Consider the following 20159-nt stretch of genomic DNA (forward strand, 5'->3'; position numbering starts at 1 on the left):
GTGTAGGCCTCCTTGAGGTCCAGAGAGCATAACCAATCGTTCTGCTCGAGTAGGGGGTAGAGAGAGGCAAGGGTCAGCATGCGGAACCGCTCCTTGACCAAAAACTTGTTGAGGACTCGAAGGTCCAAAATGGGACGCAGATCGCCCGTCTTCTTCGGAACCAAGAAATACCGGGAGTAGAACCCCCGGTTTTGCTGATCTACTGGCACCGGCTCGACGGCTCGAAGCCGAAGCAGAGCCTGCGCCTCCTGTAGAAGAAGAGCGTTCTGCATCGAGTTGGAAGGATACTCTCTTGGAGGGTGGTCCGGGGGGACCCGTTGGAAATGGAGAGAGTATCCCTCTCTTACGATGGTAAGGACCCAGAGGTCCGAGGTGATCGACTCCCATTGATGATAAAAATGGTGGAGTCGACCCCCGATGGGAAAAACAAGGGAAGACAGAACGTTGGTTATGCTCCCTGGAAGAGAGTCAAAAGGGCTGAGTGGCCTTGGGTGCAGCCGGCATCTGAGGCTTCTGCTGAGACTTCTGTGGAGGCTGCCTCTTCGCAGGCTGTCTCGCTAGGGGAGCCTGTCTGGGTTGATAACGCCTCTGGTAGATTTGAGGCGGTCTAGATGGACGAGACTGTTGAGGCTTAGGTTTAGGACGCAGAATGGATTGAAAAGACTTCTCGTGGTCCGAAAGCTTTTTAGTGACAGTCTCGATAGACTCATCGAATAGATCCGCTCCCGCACAAGGCACATTAGCCAATCTGTCTTGGAGGTTCGGATCCATATCAATAGTGCGAAGCCAGGCCAGGCGACGCATGGCGACTGAGCAGGCCGCAGCCCGTGCCGAGAGCTCGAAGGCATCGTAGGAGGATTGCATCAGCTGCAGCCGCAACTGGGACAATGTTGCCACCACCTCCTCAAACTGGAAACGAGCTTCAGCATCGATGAAAGGGACGAACTTGCGGAGGACCGGCAAGAAGAAATCCAAATAAGAAGAGAAGAAAAAATTGTAATTGAGCACTCGAGTCGCCATCATCGAATTTTGGTAAACTCGTCTACCAAACTTGTCCATCGTTCTCCCCTCCCTGCCCGGAGGCACAGAAGCGTAGACCTGGGAAGGGTGAGAACGCTTGAGAGAAGACTCGACCAGGAGAGACTGATGAGAAAGTTGAGCTCCCTCAAACCCCTTGTGGTGAACGATGCGGTATTGAGCATCCAGCTTGCTGGGAACCGCAGGGATAGAATACGGTGTCTCAAAACAGCGCATGAAAGTCTGGTCCAGCAATTTATGCAAAGGAAGCCGAAGAGTCTCCGCCGGAGGGTGAGGCAAATGCATCGTATCCAAATACTCTTTAGAATATTTAGATCCAGTATCCAAAGTCACATCTAAGTCATCCGCCATCTGTCGGAGAAAAGATGAGAAAGACAATTGGTCCGCTAAGGCCGGCCGCCGAGACGGACTAGACGAAGTGGAAGCCTCCGGGTCTAGGGAGAGCTGAGACCGGCATGGAGAATAAGAGGTAGATGGTTCCTCATACTCTGGTCCCTCCGGTTGGGAAACATCGGACGATGAGTATCCCAAACGTTGCATCTTTTTCTGTGGGGACACTTCCGAATGACGTGAGGAGTGTCGAGACGAATGACGAGAACGATGCCCCTCCCGGTGCCGGGATGGGGAGCGAGAACTTCTGTGCATCGCACGATCCCCCGAAGCCTCTAAGGAATGGATGGGGCTCGAAGCGGTGGATCGCAGAGGTGGCAAGGACGCGGACTCACGCAGCGCCACCAAGTCTGGTATGGAGTGCGGAAGAACTCTTCCTGCGATGCAGTATGCCCAGGACTCCGAATATCAGGGACCGTCCCAGCGCCCTGTTGCCTCGGAGGAGTAATGGGCTCTAAAGGTGGCATATCAGGAAGGGAAGCCCTCCTGGAGGTATCCGCCGCCCTCCGCCGATCCCCCTCGTCGAGCAGCGAGATCGAACGGCGAGGGGGAGGGGGAGGGGGCGGACCGCCCTCAGGGACCGGTGCTCGGACTTCACCCTGAATGTTGGCGATAAGCCGGGGTCCCATAGTTTGCATAAGCTCGACAAACTGAGCTTCCAGCAGGGATCGAAGCGAAGCCGATATGGAGGGATCCGCACCGAAAGGGGGTCCTCCTGCACGGTCATCGCGCTCCTTCGCGGCCAAGTGCTTCTGCTTAGTAGCTTTAGGCACCTTGATGACCACGGGAGGGACAGTGGAAGGCGGTACCTGAACCGAAGAGACAGAGGCCGGCACCGCAGCGGAACTGGAAGCCGCAGCCGGTGTAAACGATGCTGGCTTCACGATGCCCGATGCGGAAGCCGTCGATGCAGGTTTCGAGCGAACCGGGGAAACCTCAGCAGATGTAGAAGCAGACAGATCCTTGGCAGGCTCCATCTTGAACATCGATTCCCAAAGTAAGCAACGCCGCTTGAACGAGCGCGCAGTGAGCGTGGAACAAGGCCTGCACGATTTCGGAACGTGGTCCGGACCAAGACACTGAAGGCAGCGTCGATGCGGGTCCGTCAACGAAATCGCACGCTGGCACTTGCTGCACTTTTTAAAACCGGTGATTGGCCGTGACATAGGCCGGAAAATCGACGCAGCAATGTCGAAAGAGGTAGGCCGCAGCCACGAGGCCGGGCCGGCCGAACCGCCGGAAGAAATAATTTTGAACTCTTTTTTTTTTTTTTAAAGTAAAGTAAAGTGAATTCAAAGAAATAAACCAAAACGCGGGTTAAAGAAGGCAAAGAAAAACTGAAAGTCAGTCAGCGCAGATTGAAGAGAACTTCTCAGCTCCGCGGAAAGAAAAGAACTGAGGAGACACGCCCGGTACATCGGGCGGGAAGGCACTGGCGCATGCGCGGTGCGGGCATCTCGAAACTTCTAAGTTTCTTCAAGCAAGACATGCTTTCAAGATGTCCGTATCGGGGCTCTGTCGGATGACATCACCCACTAGTGAGAATACCTGCCTGCTTGTCCTGGGATAATGTATGCAATTCTGGTTGCTGTATCTCAAAAAAGATATAGCGGAATTAAAAAAGGTACAGAGAAGAGCGACAAAAAATGATAAGAATGGGATAACTTCCCTAAGAGGAAAAGCTAAAGCGGCTAGGGCTCTTCAGCTTGGAGAAGAGATGGCTAAGGAGCGATATGATAGAGATCTATAAAATAATGAGTGGAGTGGAGTAGAAAGGGTAGATGTGAATCGTTTGTTACTCTTTCCACAAATACTAGGACTAGGGGGCACGTGATCAAAAGCTTCTGTTTATTCCCTCCATAAAAGACTTCTATTACACCCGGAAAATAAATTTTGCAGTAGCTGCCCCAACGTTATAGAATTCTCTGCCACAGCAACTCCGCAATGAACAACATCTAGACAAATTCAAGATAAGCCTAAAGACTTTTTTGTTTCGTGACGCATTCGGCTGTGTTTAGACTTACCTTCTGTTTTCCTTTTCTTAAATTTTTATTATTTCTTTTTCTCTTTTAAGCAACCAACCGCTTTAACAAAGCGACCCTACCCTATACGTTTTATCCCATTCCCACTTTCTCCTTTTCTTTTCAAATATGTAACTTTTCCCCTCCTTTCCCTTTCACCCTCACTCTCAAGTTTGTCTAGTTAATGTCATTAATGTTCACTCTATTTATTTTTAAATACCTATTATTTTATTTTTCTTCTCTCTTACCCTTTTAAATTTTATTGTTAACCGGCCAGATATTTGTTGATGGTCGGTATATTAAAAAGCTAATAAACTTGAAACTTGGCTTCAAAACAAACCAGAGAAAATATTTCTTCACACAACGTGTAATTAAACTCTGGAATTTGTTGCTAGAGAATGTGGTGAAATCAGGTTTGGCTAATTTCCTTAGAGAGAAGTCCATAAGCCAATATTGAGATGGCTTGGGAAAACCCCACTGCATAAAATCTGTTTTACTATTTGGGATCTAGCTAGATACTTGTGACCTGGGTTAGCCACTGTTGGAAACAGGATACTGGGTATGTCCCAGTATAGCAATTCTATGTTCTTATGCAGGCAGGAGACTCCAGCTCATTTACACCCCACTCAGTGATGCTGAATATCCCACCTTCTCATCACTGTGGTCCGTGGATAGTGTCGGGAAGAAGCCAGCAGTTATGCAGGCATTGGCCAATATTCTTCTAACACCGACATATCTAAACAGGAATGCACAAAAGACAGTCCTATCTGCTTGCTTAGCTATGCAGGCACTTGCACCAAATATAGCCAGTGCCCACATGACTGCTGGTTTCTCCCTGACATCACTCATGGGCCACCCCAGCCTAAACTGCATAGTGCCACAGCAGTAGGGGAGAAAATTCAATAGCATTGTACAGCTGTCACTAAATATCCAGGGATGGTCTGCTGAGCAGGGTTTAAGCAATAAGGAATCGTTCCTGTCCCCTTAAATCCCAATGAATATCAATCCTAGAGTATATATGCTGTTTCTTCACTAATCTGATGAAGGGAGCACAGCTCTTGAAAACTAAATTCACATGCGTGTTATGTCAGTGACTGATCTGGATATTCAAAGCCAGCGCCCAGTGACTGCTGTGGTCTGAACTCTGAACAGATTTAAAATTAGTCATCAGTTAAAGCATGGCTCATCCATATGTGCCCTTACAACATAAAGCTGAAATTGCAGATTGTTTTCCAGTGAACTGAGGGATTCATACTGTGATATTTAAGGGAAAGAGGTGCAAAAAAATAATGAATTTCTTTCTAGTTAACACTGACTGCAGAAAGAATTTTTTTTTTTTAATTTGAAGTCAGAAACAATTTACTATGTTATCAATGGTTCTTTCCCCCCCTTTTTTTTTTAAACACTACTCACTAATTTTCAAGTGGCAAAACTTTAGATACTGTATGTTCAGATGTCTGGGCTGCAGCAACTCATAGGCTGATTTGATCTCTAGTAAGGGATATACAGTGGTGCCTCGCATAAAGAACGCCTCGCACAGCGAACGCTGCACACAACGAACTTCATTTCATGATTCATACAACGAACTTCGTTTCACACAACGAAGTCGCCCGAGCTTCCACGATCGCTGCCGATGTATTGCATCCTTCCGCGCAGGCACTGCAGGCAGTCGTTAGTTACTGCGCTTAACTTAAGCACGTATCGCGGCAATCGTTCTTCATTACGAATTAAATCACGCACGCACGTATCACGGCAGTCGTCCTTTTAAGATAAACTCAATATTTTTTATATATCATGGCTTCTAAAAAAAGCAGGAAGGTGATTTCTGTTGAAATGAAACGGGAAATAATTAGGAGTGAATGTGGGGTAAAACAGTGTGACCTCGTCAAAGAGTTTGGCCTCAGCAAGACCACCATTTTCACCATTTTGACAAATTTATCTTTTTTTATGTCATCTTAGCATATTTTATGCTGCAGAACGAATTATTTTTTTTAACATGTATTGTTATGGGAAAACGCGTTTCACATAACGAACTTTTCGCATAACAAACTTGCTCCTGGAACGAATTAAGTTCGTTGTGTGAGGCACCACTGTATATTTAAATAACTATTTGGCATTGGCTTTATATGAATGTTAATTGAGCTGTACACAGTTGATTTTGTATTTTGAAGCAGCAAAATTTAAATAGCATTTACAATATTTTGCACATTTTACCAAAAATGTCCATTTTTCCAAAAACATTAATGGAAAAATTTTCAATCACTTCAAAATTTCCAGCAATTTTACATCTCTAATTAGGATCAAATACTATATATACCTAGAGCAAAGTCTGGTGGCTTTGGGAAGACCAGGCAGTGCAATTCTTTATGAAAAGATTTTTTAAAAATTTTGGCAAAGCAGTGAAAACATGAAACTGAAAGGCCACAGGTAAACATCAAATAAAGAAACTGTTTTTGTTACATTTGGATAATGGTTAACAGAACACTGCACTAATGTAAAATACAGTGAGTTTTCCCCAGTGTTAAGAGTCACTTTTAGAAGACAGAAGAATAATGAGGAAATAAGTTAAGACACATGCATCCCCAAGATGAGGTTTTGTGAATTACTGTACCTGTGCCACACCTGTGACAGTTAAAGCTACCCCCTCGGCCGTCTCTACGTCCTCACACCTTGGCTGTAACGTCATTATCTCTAGGGAAATCCTGCCAAAAAATGTAAAACATTTGCACGTTTCCAGGTAACACACGTGAGCTCATCACTTTCCCTCACCTTCTACCCTTGCTAGCTGCAGAGCGTATACAGGTAATGTTCAGTGTGAGCACCTAATGCAGTCAAATATCCAAGTTTAAGACCACAAAGCAAATTTCCTTTAATTGCAAATTTAATAGTAAATTTTAATGTCTTGACCAAGTTCCCACTTCCAGTTTTTAAAATTTGATTTCCATATTCAGCTCAGTTGAGGAAATTTTGACCAAGATTACGGGTCCACAAATGAGTTCTGGTTTTGAACATGTAGATGAAATGCTTCAGATCTATGCAACTCTAATTATCTTGTTTGTAACTATCAGCCACAGTTCTGCATCCACAGTGATAAGGGATAATGCTACATGTCCATAATTTTATAAAACCAAATTCTTTTCCTTTTTCTAGATTTTAGATAGTCAAATTGACTGTTATAAAATGATGCCAAACTATCATTAAAAAGCCTTCTAAGCACAAATTGCAAGTATTTTTGCAGAACTTCATAACCCATTCTGCTGAAAGGTGCTAGGGATGCATAACATGTACACAAATTGTATATAATGGGGCTCACAAGAATGTATGAACTTCTACTACTCAGTGGTCAGGATTACTTATAGTACAGTAAATATGTCTGTAAGGCCTTTTCTGAGATGGACACTAGAAAAAAGGGAAATATATTCACAAATGGGGCAAACCATTATTTAAACTACTAGGTTCCACCCCCCCCCCCCCCCACCAAAGATAGCAATTCTGCTGCCATGATCATGACAGCTTTTTTAGAAGCCCTCACTCTACATTACCTCTATAACAACTGCAGAAGCATTATACTGCCAAGTACCAGAGCATGGAGGAGACTAAAGATTGCAAAGTTTCATTTATCACTAGGAAAAATAAAAAGGTTAGTGTTTTTTTGTTTTTGAAATTCCACTGCTGCTGTTGCTGCACAAAATAGATAAAGATAAAGGAGGAGAGAATTAGACACACAGTTAGGAAGCTTGTGCTGTATTACCTGTGCAACCCCTGTTACGTATAGCGGGACCCCCTCCGATGTCTCAATATTCTCGCAGCGACAAAGGATGGTCATAACCTCCAATGACAGTCTGAGCAGCAGTAAATAAGGGTAGGAGGACAGCAAACACACAAAGCAGTTACCAGAGAGAACACTCATGCCACCATAAGGAAAGATGGGGCACACTTTTGGTAACAAAGTAAAAGTTATGAGCATGAACTGGGTTTCTATCTGCAAATATAATTTGACCTTTCTGTTTAAAAAAAAAAAAAAAAAGTTTCTGCTAGGAGAGGAAGATTTTCAGGTTAAATTTAGGCTGTTTTAACTTTTACTTTTTTCATCATGTGATCTGAATGCAACAAATTAAGGCAATGAAAAAAAACTGGTTTTGCCTGGGACAGAGCAGTTTGAGAAAGTTACAACTTTTGCCTTTTTTTTTTTTATTTGGTGTATAGGGAGACTGGGCCATATACTAGTCTCTTTCAATTCCCAGGGAAAATGAATGTAAACCATTTGACCAAATGTATTGAGCCTCTGACAAGAACTAAACCCAGATGGTCTTAGTATAGTGAAGTCTCTAGGTAGTGCTTTTTACTATTTTTCACAAGGGCAAATAAACTTCCAAAGTATGGTAAGCACCAGGATCACTGTAGAACAAAGTAGCTGATGCATAGGCTAGAGGGAGTCCTCACTCCAGCCAGCTTAACAGACAGACCCCCTCGGATAAAGCAGGTAGTCTAGCTATTTAGGAGCACTCGGAGCAACTCACATAACTATCTGCTCCTACATACATCCTGCCTCTGCTACACTCCCTCTCTTCCCTTCTACCATGTCTTGTCCCACGCTCTCATTACAATTCCAGTCAACCTCAATACCTTACCCCGTCTTCATCTGCATCTCTACAAAGCCAGTTTTGCCCCTTCCCCTTCCATTTAACTCTCCTTCACCTTCTTCAGAGGTTTGCTGCTGGCACCCCTGCTGAACAGCTATTCTAGGTTGCTTTTTTTAAAGTCACCATGATCATACAAGTTTTAGATCTGCAGTATCATGGTTTTCTGTATGCAATTCATTTTATCTCAATGTTTTATGTGTGTTGTAAAAACGGTTTATTATTTGTTCATCCTTAGACTCCTGAAGAAGGTACTTAGGTGCTGAAACAGTGGCCATGTTGAGTCAGTAATATTGTTCCAAGAAGTTTTCAAATAAAGATGCCAGTTGATACATCTTCATTAACCAATACGTCTCAATTCTGGTCTCCTTATCTCAAGAAAGAGGTAGCGGCATTAGAAAATGTTCAAAGAAGAGCAACCAAGATGATAAAGGGGATGGAACTCCTCTCATATGAGGAAAGACTAAAAAGGTCAGGGCTCTTCAGCTTGGAAAAGAGACAGCTGAGGGGAGGAGGGGAGATATGACTGAAGTCTACAAAATCCTGAGTGGAGTAGAACGGGTACAAGTGGATCGATTTTTCACTCCATCAAAAATGACAAAAACTAGGGGATACTTGAAGTTACAGGGAATAGTTAAGCCCTGGAACGCATTGTCAGAGGTTATGGTAAGAGTGGACAGCGTAACTGGTTTTAAGAAAAGTTTGGAAAATTTCCAGGAGGAAAAGTCCATAGTCTGTTATTGAGAAAGACATGAGGAAGCCACTGCTTGCCATGGATCGGTAGCACTGAATGTTGCAACTCCTTGGGTTTTGGTCTGGTACTAGGGACCTGGATTGGCCATGGTAAGAACAGGCTACTGTGCTTTATGGACCATTGGTCTGATCCAGTAAGGCTGCTCTTTTTTTTATTAATATTATACTAGTCTTATAGCCCGTTACATTAACGGGTGCTAGAATATATGTGTGTGTGTCTGTCTTTATTTTTTTTTCTCTCTCCTTAGCCGCTTTCTGTATTTCTAACTTTTGGTTTGCTTTTTTTTCCTTGGCTGTCCACAACCACCCCTTGCCTGCTCCCTGTCCATTCTCCCTTCTTTATACCTCCCCCGTGTCCTCCACCACCCCATCACTGCTCACCTTATCCAGCAGCAACCCTTCTCCCTTTGTTTTACCTCCCTCCTGTCCATCATCACCTCCTTCCTGCTCCCCCTGTCTAGCAGTAGGCCTCCTGTGCAGTATTTTCCTCCCCCCCATACCTTCCTCCTTAATTCCATGCCCTACCATTCTCTCCCCTTCTGCTCCCTTTCCTCTTTCAATTTCATAGGGCAGCAGCAGCATTTATAATTAATTGATGTTGCCGGCTTCAGGTCTTCCTCTCTGGCAGGTCCTGTCTACTTCATGAAAACATGAAGTAGCCAGGACCCGCCAGAGAGGAAGGCCTGAAGCCGGCAACAGCAGCGAATTTTAAACGCTGCTGCTGCCCGAAGAAGCCAGGCCTTAACCATAAAGCTGGGGGAGGTAGGGTTTTAAAAGGTATTGCGCCGGCATTGGTGGGGGGGGGGAACCATCTTTTTAAAACTTAGCCGTTTTATTTTAAAATGCCGTCCGGGTTCGGCCGCCGCGGCTGACATCCGCCTGGGGGGGGAGGGAGAGAGAGAGCTTCGGGCGGCCAAGTATATTTTTCAGTTGAAAGACGCGGCGTCGGCGGCTCCTCTCAAGATCCCCGAGGAGTTGGGAGACAAACTGCACCGGAACGCTATCCTCCTTCACTTTAACCAAGCGTTATAATTATTTTAAACCATCTAAGATGCAGTAATTGTGGCTGGTGGGGAAAAGTGCTATTTCATGCCTCTCTGACTGCTCTACTTGAGAGCAATCTGCCTGGATACACCAATCTGAAAGAATCTAGGGATGGGAAAAGCTTCCAAGGAAACTCAACACTTTGTGCTATACACGCAACTTAAAAAGTCCCCAAACATAGTTGGCAAGTGGGGAGCTGCTCATGCCAGGAAATTGCTGACAGGGAGTGCTGTGAGAGAGTTTACATGCATAAAGGGACTGGGGAGGTGGGGTTTCACGCCTTCTCCCCATGTTCACCACATGTGAAGTGGCCAAAGGCGTCGTCTCTGGGGCGACAGAAAACCAAGCAGCCCTCGCTGTAGTAGTGCTCGTCGCAGACAAAGCAATAGGAGTAGTTCAGCTCCACGCTGCCGCTGCTGTGCACATCCTGGGACCACTCCTCGCCCATGGTGAGGTGCCGCTGTTATTATTTTAGATTTTCTAAGCCTTGGGGGAGGAGAGAGAGTGTTTCGCGCGCATGCGCACTCCTATCTGCGGTGCCCTACAGCGCACGGAAAACGGAACACGCGATGGGAGTGCGCATGCGCGGCTTAGCCTTTTATATTAGATATTTATTAATTTTTCAAACTTATTGCCAAGCATAACTTGTACATAAAGCAACTATTATACATATACATTTCCATCATAGCAAAACAATTTATCAATAAAGAATAAATTTAGCTAATTATGCTCAAGTCCTCAATTAAGGATCAGTAAGGCTGTTCTTAAGAAAAACCTGAGTATCCCTGAGAACACCTGCAGGAGGAATGAAGAGAACTACAAACCTCTCCCAACATCCAGCGAAACTGGTTCACAGAGAGCAACGTAGGGCGGTATTTGCAACACCTGAGTAGAAGTCATCCAGACCTATACAAACAAGAATCTGGCCCTTGAATAGATGGCCGCTGAAGGTGATCCTTGAGGCAGCGTTTTCATCCAAAGACGGATCCAAAGAGTTCAGTGCTCAGACACTGCACCTGCAGAAAATGTACTAAGAACTTGAATGAGAACATAAAGGGCGCCAGGCACTGCAGCCACTCAAACCAGCACCAGCGGAGGACAGGCATGCACCTCCACAAATAATTATTGTGCAGGCTGGAATGGCAGGCATGTGCCATAAAGGAAATGGCCACCGCCAATCGGCTACTGAAGATGCTAGAAAATAATATTTTGTAACATAACAGCCTCCTGTGATCCTCAGAGTCCTGAAACCTCACTCCTCCATCACTGATCCTGAGAGTCCAGAAACCTCACAATCCCATCACTAAGGAGGGTTGCGTGCTGGAAAACTTGCACCAAGGCAGAATCTACCTCAGGCTCAGGTAATAAAAGCGCAGATCGAAAAGAGCTTTCCGGGGATCACATTGTTCTGAAACCAGACCCAGTAGCTGTGGATTGAATGGAAAAAAGCACAGGAGAATGGTCCAGGACTGAAACCAGAGAACAAGAAAGTGGAACATCCAAATGGAGCTCTTTCAGAACATCAGCCGTAAAGAGGTGGACAGAAACCACAGAAAATGTGACGAAGGAGTAGCACCTCCAAATCTGGATGCTTAGGGCAGCCAATGAGACCAGTCTCAGCAAAGGCATCAGTCAGATCCAAATTAAATACAGTGGCAGGAGACAGAAGAATCAAATCCTGCATGGCAACTACTGCAATCGAGGTTTAGCACGGCCACACAAGAAAGCTTCCGAATAGGAGTCTTCGTCACAGATGCCATAGACTGCAAAAGCCCCAACGTACCCACTGGCTGTGTCAAACAAGCAGGGTTTGATGATACGCCATTCAGAGGAGCCGAATAAAATCAGATGAAAAGGCCATTCCGCAACCATGGCAGAGCTCTGTTGAGGTGCACGCGTTGTGTCAAAAAGAGTCCTCAGATTCAGAATGCAGGCATACTACGCCAGACTCCAGAATGGCCTCTGGGTGAGATTTTCTTCAGAGGGCATGGACCCAGGCTGGAGGAGGTGAAGTGCGCAGCTCCCGCCCCCTCCCCTGGCACGCTAAGGCACACAATGCAAAATCACTAATCCGGCGCCATCAATATCCACATTCAGTCTGCGCTGGGGAGCCTATCCCAATTTATTTTGAGTCAAATTGAGGGGTTTTTGATGCAGAAATAAAAAAAAGTTAGAAAAAAGATCAATTTTAAAATCCAAGATGGCCGCCATCATGAATTCACAATAAAAATGGCAAAAATAAATAAAAAACGAAAATAAAAAATAGCAATTTGGGGACTGGGGAGATGGGAGACCTGAACTCTACTCATAGAAACTGTGAAAAATGACTTTTAAAATGTTCCATAAGCCGCTCCCCCCCCACCCCCAAAGTTCCCATAGGAAATAATGGAGGTACTCACAGTTCCGTAGTGCCTTTGCCTGTCAGCGTTTTTAACAGCAGCTGAATGGAGATAAAGGACTTTCTGCCTTAGAAACAGTACCAAATGCCCAGAATGGAAGATCTTTGGACCGCTAACTGTCCTGATATCGACTACAACCTCCACCCCCATGGATCCTCTGCCACACGGCTGGGGGCGGGAAAGGCAGCCTGCACCTTGAAACCCGGGTGGGTTTCTGTCCAGATGCACACAGCCTGCGCTAGAAACCTCTGACAGGGTCAACGGCCAGTAGACTCCACAAGAAGGGATCCCAGGTACTTCAAGAGGGTGGCACACAGCAGGCTGGCTCCATAGATCCACAAGAGTTTCTCTATAAAGCTGCAGTCCAGCACTGCTGGACTACATCCTTTTCTCCGAAAGAAGACCACTGGGGAGGGGGTCTCAAGCCACTGATGCCACCAAGAAATGAACTTTAATAGTAAAAATTAAAACAAGAAGCAGAGCTATTGCAAGAGACATCTGCACAGATTGCTTGCAGAAATTGAAACTGGATTTGTTTCCTAGCACTAAGGGGGTGGAGCGTGTGCTCATAAAAGTTGTGGATTTCTGCAATACCAGGACTGCAGGTTGGGACTGAACACCTAGCATATGGAATCCGGAAGGGACGTAACAGAAAGACAATTTCACATGATGCTGCCACTCATATTAACAGTAAATGAAATTTTCTTACTGCAAAATCAAATAGGAAGCTTGAGACAATAATCTGTGCAGCTATTCTTTAATTTGAAACTACGTATAGTATATAAAAGTACATGAATTAATTGAATTTGAGACTGGCCTTTGTAGTTCAATGGTCTTAGATGAGTGTTTCATTAGAAATTTTCTTTGAAATAGGTTTGCAGTGTGCACAGAAAAAATGTGTTCCATTTGTTTTTCATTTGAGATTATGGGAGAAACAGTTTTGCACTTTTAAAAATTGGTAGAAAACATCACTAATAATCAAAACTTGCTAGCATACACTGGCACAGATACAATTGTATCAAAAGTGCTAAGGGGACCTCATAGCACCAAAAGAGGGGCAAAGCAGAAGACCTCAAAAGCACTAGCAGAGGGTAAGCATCACAAATATTGATCTCAAAATTCCTAAATCCTCTCATCATTGGGCTAAGCAAAAAACAAACAGGGTTAAAGTTAGGTTAGGATTGTAGTTCTATTAGAGGGATATTCAAATCCAACTATTCCCACAGACAGGGGAATTTGATGGCAAAAGTCTACTTTACTGCATAGCACTGCCAAAAAGATTATGTAAAGAGACAAAGGGCCCCTACTCTGAAAGGAAGATTGAATCACAGTTTAAAACATTCATCTCGGTCAGGGGCTTTGAGTTAGTCTTGGGGTTGGAATAGATGGGCGATGCTTGGGGGGATCTTGTAACCATATTCCTTTTCAATCTTGGGTATCTGTTTGGAATTGACTATCTCTCAACCATATTGAGAATTGTGTTTTGTCCCTGGGGGGTAGGAGGGGGGATATTGGCTGTGCTTTGGTGGGTATTCTAGATTGTTTTATTAGTTTGTAGGACTTGCACATGTCTATGCTGTTGATTTTAATTCTGTGTGCTATTTTGGAGTGTGGTATTCAGCTTTATGTATTTTTGTTCTTGCATTTCATGTGCAATTGTTCTGTATTGTTTGGAGTGTTTTTCAATAAAAGCTTTTCAATCAAAAAAAAAATAAAACATTCATCTCTATTTGACCAGTCCCCAATACAGCTTCTAGGAAAAAAAGGACCAACATGTGAAATCAAAGTAGTGGAATAAAGGACCCTCCCCCCCCCCCCCCCCCAGAAACCTTAGGAGACAAGTCAAGCAACACCAATGAAGCATTCTATTGTATATTTTGTATATTAAAAGCAGGGCTTCTAAAGCTATGTAGTACCACTATTCATCCAGCTAGCAGCTCTATATGGGCAGGAGCGAAGGAAGGTTGCTCCTGCCACGATTCATCGCTGGTCTACCAGAGATATTACAGGTACACAGGGGAGGCGGGAGGGAGGTAAAAATTCTTAGAATCGGCCGGGACAGGAGGTAGAAAGGATCCCTCCTGTCCCAGCCACCACTGGATCACCAGGTCTCATGGCTGGCTCGGCAGAGGCCTGCAATAGGTTCGGGAGGGGGGGGGGGGGCGGATCAGAAAACCCTACGACTACTATTTATTATTTCTAAAGCGCTGAAAGGCGTACGCAGCACTGTACATTTTAACATACAATAGATGGTCCCTGCTCAGAAGAGCTTACAATCTAATTTATACAGGACATTTCGGGGTTGGGGAGATTATGGTAGAGGAAATGATACAGTGGGTATAGGTATCTGACAGCAGTGAGTGGGAGTTAAGAATATAAACTGAGACCCCCATTTTTTTGGTCCAAAAATCTCCGTTTATATTCGAGTATATACGGTAATTCTGCCTTCCCTTGTCAGAACTCTGCTCTTTTAAAGACAAGTCTCTTCACTATGGAGTCCATTTTCTAATGCACAGTTTACCGTTGCAGAACATGCAGCCTCTGTTTTTTCATTTTCGTGAAAAACTGAATTAGGAAGCTCAGACCCTCTTTACCTGTACTGGAGCCCTAAGTGTGCTATTATTGGCTTTATTTCTGTTTAAGGTTGCTATTTTTTTATATTTTCACCTTATTGACGCCTCTCTCTTATTCTCTGCTCAGATCCAACAAACCACCAAATCCCGTCGCTTCCTCCTCTACAATATTACCAAAATTCATCCTTTTCTCTCTGAACACACTACCAAAACCCTTGTCCACGCTCTCATCACCTCGCGCTTAAGACTACTGCAACATACTTCTCTCGGGCCTCCCTCGTACCCGTCTCTTGCCTCTTCAATCCGTTCAAAATTCTGCTGCAGGACTCATATTCCGTGAGAGCCGCTATTCTCTCATTACCCCTCTCCTCAAGTCACTTCATTGGCTCCCCGTCCATTTCCAAATACAGTTTAAACTCCTCTTGCTGACTTACAAGTGCATTCATTCTGAAGCCCCCTGATATATCTCCTCACTTATCTCCCTTTAAGCTCCCCCTCCCCCCTGTGATCTCCGCTCATCAGGCAAGCAGGCGGCGTGGGGTTGGAGAGGTTGTAACCCTATACTTCTACTAAGACTAAGGGGTCCTTTTATTAAGATGCGCATTTAGCACACGCTAAATCAATTGGCATACCTTAATAAAAGGACCCCTAAGTATCTTAATATAAAAATTCAGCCCGCTACTTAGCCTTTTTTCAGATTTTGGCCCCTTATGTGATTGAGTTTGACATCCCTGCAGCAGTAGACACTGAACTTTATACAGTATATTCTCTTGTACTTTTAGCTAGCCTTGTGGTAGAAAGATTTCTGCAACCTACAAAGACTATGCTGTCATGTAGGATGCTGCAGGATGGATAGATACAACTCACTGCTTACTATAAACCAAACACCTAAAGGCCTCTTAAGTAGAATGCAAAAACTTCAAAATGATACTTTAACACCTCTTAGGAATATAACCTAGATAAAATTAGGAATATTTTTGGAGTATCCCTACTGCATGTGTAAAAAGCTGAAAAAAAAATCTACCCTGCTACAACTCTAATCCTCTCATTCAATTCTACAGTATTTATGTATCCTGATAATAATTGAGGACAGAAATAAAAGCTATTTCAGCACAAGGAAGACTTACAAAAAAAAAAAAAAAAAAAAGATTCTGCAAAAATATTAAGAGTGGCTGCATGAATAAAAAAGCAAGATTGAAGGTCATTTTGAATAAAAAAGCAACATGGAAGGTCATTAGTTCTAGCATTACAAAATTGCTCTTATTAACTATTGTGCGTGTGTATATATATATATATATATATATATATATACACAGATCTCATTTACATATGCTTTTTAATGGAAAAGGGCCTTTCAGTGACTAGAAAAGATTTTGATGCACTAATTACAAATATTACATTACATTACATTAGGGATTTCTATTCCGCCATTACCTTGCAGTTCAAGGCGGATTATAAAAGAATTATCCAAGATGTATTACAACAAGAGCTTACAAAAAAAAAAATAAAAAAATAAATAAATATAATATAATATAAAAAGAACTTTTATTCATTTTCTAAAACTAATACTATTCCCTTTGAAAACCCCCCAGAAAACTATCACATAAAACATATGCTTGGGAGGCTGTCAAGAATTCTTGACCTAAGTGAAAGAATGGTAATTAAGCAAGCAACAGATGACTGCTAAGCCACACAGTTCTAGAAATACTGTTTTTGAACAGCAACAGTTAAGTTTATTAGCAGTATATGTGAAATAGTTACTCCTGGGAAAATTCTGCACAGCATAGAATTTGTATAGAGATCCCTTCTCACACAGTATTTGAAAAACTGCACAGAATTTGACAAACAGGACAGATAGGCAAGCAGGTACAAGGGGTATTCAATAATTTATCCACCACCTCAGTAGGAAAGGAAAAGAGTTTTCAAAAATTATTTTTCAGTATAATCCCCTAATAGCTCCATAGATTTCATCCACTTTTCCTGCAATGACTTTAACCCATTTGAAAATAATTATTCTGTTTGACCTACAAACCAGGACGTCACAGCTTCCTTGACATCATCATCACTTGAAAACCACCATCCATGGAAAGATTTCTTCAAAACTCGGAATAGGAAATAATCCAAGGGAGTCAGGTTAGGACTGTGGGGTGGATGGTTCAGCTGCTGAAACACACATTCTCAGATGGCAGCCTATGATTTAATGACATGTGCACCTGCTGTGAGTTTTCCTTATCTTTTCTCCTTAATTGGCTTCCACAAAGCAATCATTGTGTTGACGTGACTCTCTCCGGTTATGGTTGCCTTGTGTGGCATGAACTTCAGAAGTTGCTATGACTTTGCCTGCACATTTTTCGGTCTTGAACCTTTTCTGGTGTGGAGATGACTTGTGCGTCCACTATATTGGCTCCATTTTGTACTCAGGATCTCTATGATAGACCCAAGTCTCATCTCCAGTCACCAAATAATGAAAAAAGTTCACTTGGTCTTCATGGAACATCTCCAAGTTCTCCTGACAGCACTGGAGCCTTGTGGCCTTCTGACATGGCGTCAAAATTCTTGACACCCATCTTGCACTAACCTTGAAAATGCCCAACTTTTCATGAATTATTTTCCAAATTGTACCTACTGAGATGCTCATTTCTTCAGCTATTCAGGAAACCTTAATTTGTCTGTCTGACAAAATTAAATCTTCAACTTTTTTGCACATTTCTGTGGAGATTGTTTCAACAGGCCATCCAGTGTGAGGGTCATCTTCAATAGACTCTCTACCCCACTTAAACTACTTGCTTAAAAATTTTACTTTGTAGAATGATGGGGCAGATTCACCATAAACTGAAGTCATGTGTTCACGGATCTCCTTTGACTTTTTCCCTTTTGTGAGAAATTTTATCACTGAACGGTGCTCCAAATCTAGCGGTTTCTTTACTTGATTCGCAAGAGAACTCTCCCAACATCCTGTCTCTTGAATGTTAGACTCGCAGAATAACCATGAGACGTTACAACATGTACAGACCTATTTCAACTTGCTTGCTACTTTCTTTCATACTCAGATAAGTTATTGAACACGCCTCATAATAGCGAGGTCAGCAGCCAAAATACTGGGCATGGCCAGACCACAAGACATTAACAGCTGCTGTCCAATTGGACTGGCGGGAAAGATCAGCCATATCTGTTTCTGGATAGAGGCAGCAACAGCTAGCATATCTCTCCATGGAGCTATAATGGAGGCTGGACAGGAGGAGCAATTACTCATTTAGTGTATTGAAAGAGAGAAATGATAGTGTAGGAGTGAATGAAGATGAGATCGAGAGGAGAGGGAAGAAAAAAATATAAATACATGCAGAGGGCTCAAGCTTGGGAAAGAGAGCTTCAGATCAGGTGATTGAGAAAAAGAATGGGAGGCAGCCTGATGGGATATCTGCAGCAGCTTTAATTATTCAGACAGTGAATTATATTGTGTTAGTTTGACACAAAGTAAGCAGAATTTCTAAATTATGATTATGAGAAGAAGCGGGCAGCATGCAGAATCTTAGATGTACAAATATAGGAACATCCATCCTGATGCAGTTTTTATGAAACATGGTTGTATTGAAGTAGGTTGCCTGCCATAAAGCACAGTTACTTACCGTAACAGGTGTTATCCAGGGACAGCAGGCAGATATTCTTGACTGATGGGTGACGGCACCGACGGAGCCCCGGTACGGACACTTTTAGAGTGATTGCACTCTAAGAACTTGGAAAGTTCTAGATGCCGCACCGCGCATGCACGAGTGCCTTCCCGCCCGACACAGGCGCGCGGTCCCCAGTTATGATAAGCCAGCTAAGAAGCCAACCCGGGGAGGTGGGAGGGATGCAAGAATATCTGCCTGCTGTCCCTGGATAACACCTGTTACGGTAAGTAACTGTGCTATATCCCAGGACAAGCAGGCAGCATATTCTTGACTGATGGGTGACCTCCAAGCTAACAAAAAGAGGGATGGAGGGAAGGTTGGCCATTAGGAAAACAAATTTTGCAAAACAGATTAGCCGAAGTGTCCATCCCGTCTGGAGAATGTATCCAGACAATAATGAGATGCAAAAGTATGAACTGAGGACCAAGTGGCAGCTTTGCAGATTTCCTCAATAGGAGTGGACCGGAGGAAAGCTACAGATGCTGCCATAGCTCGGACTCTATGGGCCGTGACAGAACCTTCCAGTGTCAGTCCGGTCTGAGCATAACAGAATGAAATGCACGCTGCCAGCCAATTAGACAACGTATGTTTAGAAACAGGACGTCCCAATTTATTCGGATCAAAGGACAAAAAGTGTTGGGGAGATGATCTGTGGGGCTTAGTACGGTCTAAATAGTAAGCCAGAGCCCGTTTACAGTCCAAAGTATGCAGAGCCTGTTCTCCAGAATGTGAGTGAGGTTTCGGAAAGAAGACAGGCAGAACAATGGATTGGTTGAGATGAAATTCAGAGACAACCTTAGGGAGAAACTTTGGATGTGTACGCAGAACCACCTTGTCATGATGAAAGACAGTAAAAGGTGGATCTGCAACTAGTGCATGTAGCTCACTGACCCTCCTGGCAGAGGTAAGAGCAATAAGGAAAAGTACCTTCCAAGTGAGAAACTTGAAAGAAGCGGTAGCCAAAGGTTCAAATGGAGGCTTCATTAAGGCGGAAAGAACTACATTAAGATCCCAGATAACAGGAGGGGCTTTAAGAGGTGGTTTCACATTAAAAAGACCCCGCATGAACCTGGACACCAAGGGATGAGCTGAGAGGAGCTTTCCATGGACTGGCTCATGAAACGCCGCAATAGCACTTAAGTGGACTCTGACTGAAGAAGACTTGAGGCCAGAGTCAGACAAAGAAAGGAGATAATCCAACAAGGTCTCCACTGCAAGGGAAGTGGGATCATGATGATGGAGGAGACACCAGGAAGAAAAACGTGTCCACTTCTGATGGTAACATTGCAGAGTGGCCGGTTTCCTGGAGGCATCCAGAATTGAACGAACAGGCTGAGACAAAAGTGTATCATGAGAAGTCAGCCCGAGAGATACCAAGCTGTCAGGTGCAGAGACTGGAGGTTGGGATGTAGAAGGGTCTCCTGCTGCTGTGTAAGCAGAGAAGGAAACAATGGAAGAAGAAAAGGTTCCCTGGAACTGAGTTGAAGTAGAAGGGAGAACCAATGTTGCCTGGGCCACCTCGGAGCAATCAGAATCATGGTGGCTCGTTCCCTCTTGAGCTTGAACAAGGTTCTCAACATGAGAGGCAGAGGAGGGAAAGCATACAGAAACAGATTGGACCAGTCGAGGA

General features: G+C 43.9%; 1 protein-coding gene across 3 annotated transcripts in view; it reads right to left on the minus strand.

The window, feature by feature from the left end:
* The window catches only part of FLOT2 (flotillin 2), a 117089-nt gene that overhangs the window by 75976 nt on the left and 20954 nt on the right, over positions 1-20159 (minus strand). For all 3 annotated transcript variants that reach the window (XM_033921659.1, XM_033921658.1, XM_033921660.1), the window contains one exon: positions 6061-6151. In XM_033921659.1, coding sequence (XP_033777550.1) covers positions 6061-6151 — 91 coding nt within the window. The remainder of the gene's footprint in view (positions 1-6060; positions 6152-20159) is intronic.

Source organism: Geotrypetes seraphini, chromosome 15 (genome assembly GCF_902459505.1).
Source record: "Geotrypetes seraphini chromosome 15, aGeoSer1.1, whole genome shotgun sequence".
In the NCBI taxonomy this organism is placed as follows: Eukaryota; Metazoa; Chordata; class Amphibia; order Gymnophiona; family Dermophiidae; genus Geotrypetes; species Geotrypetes seraphini.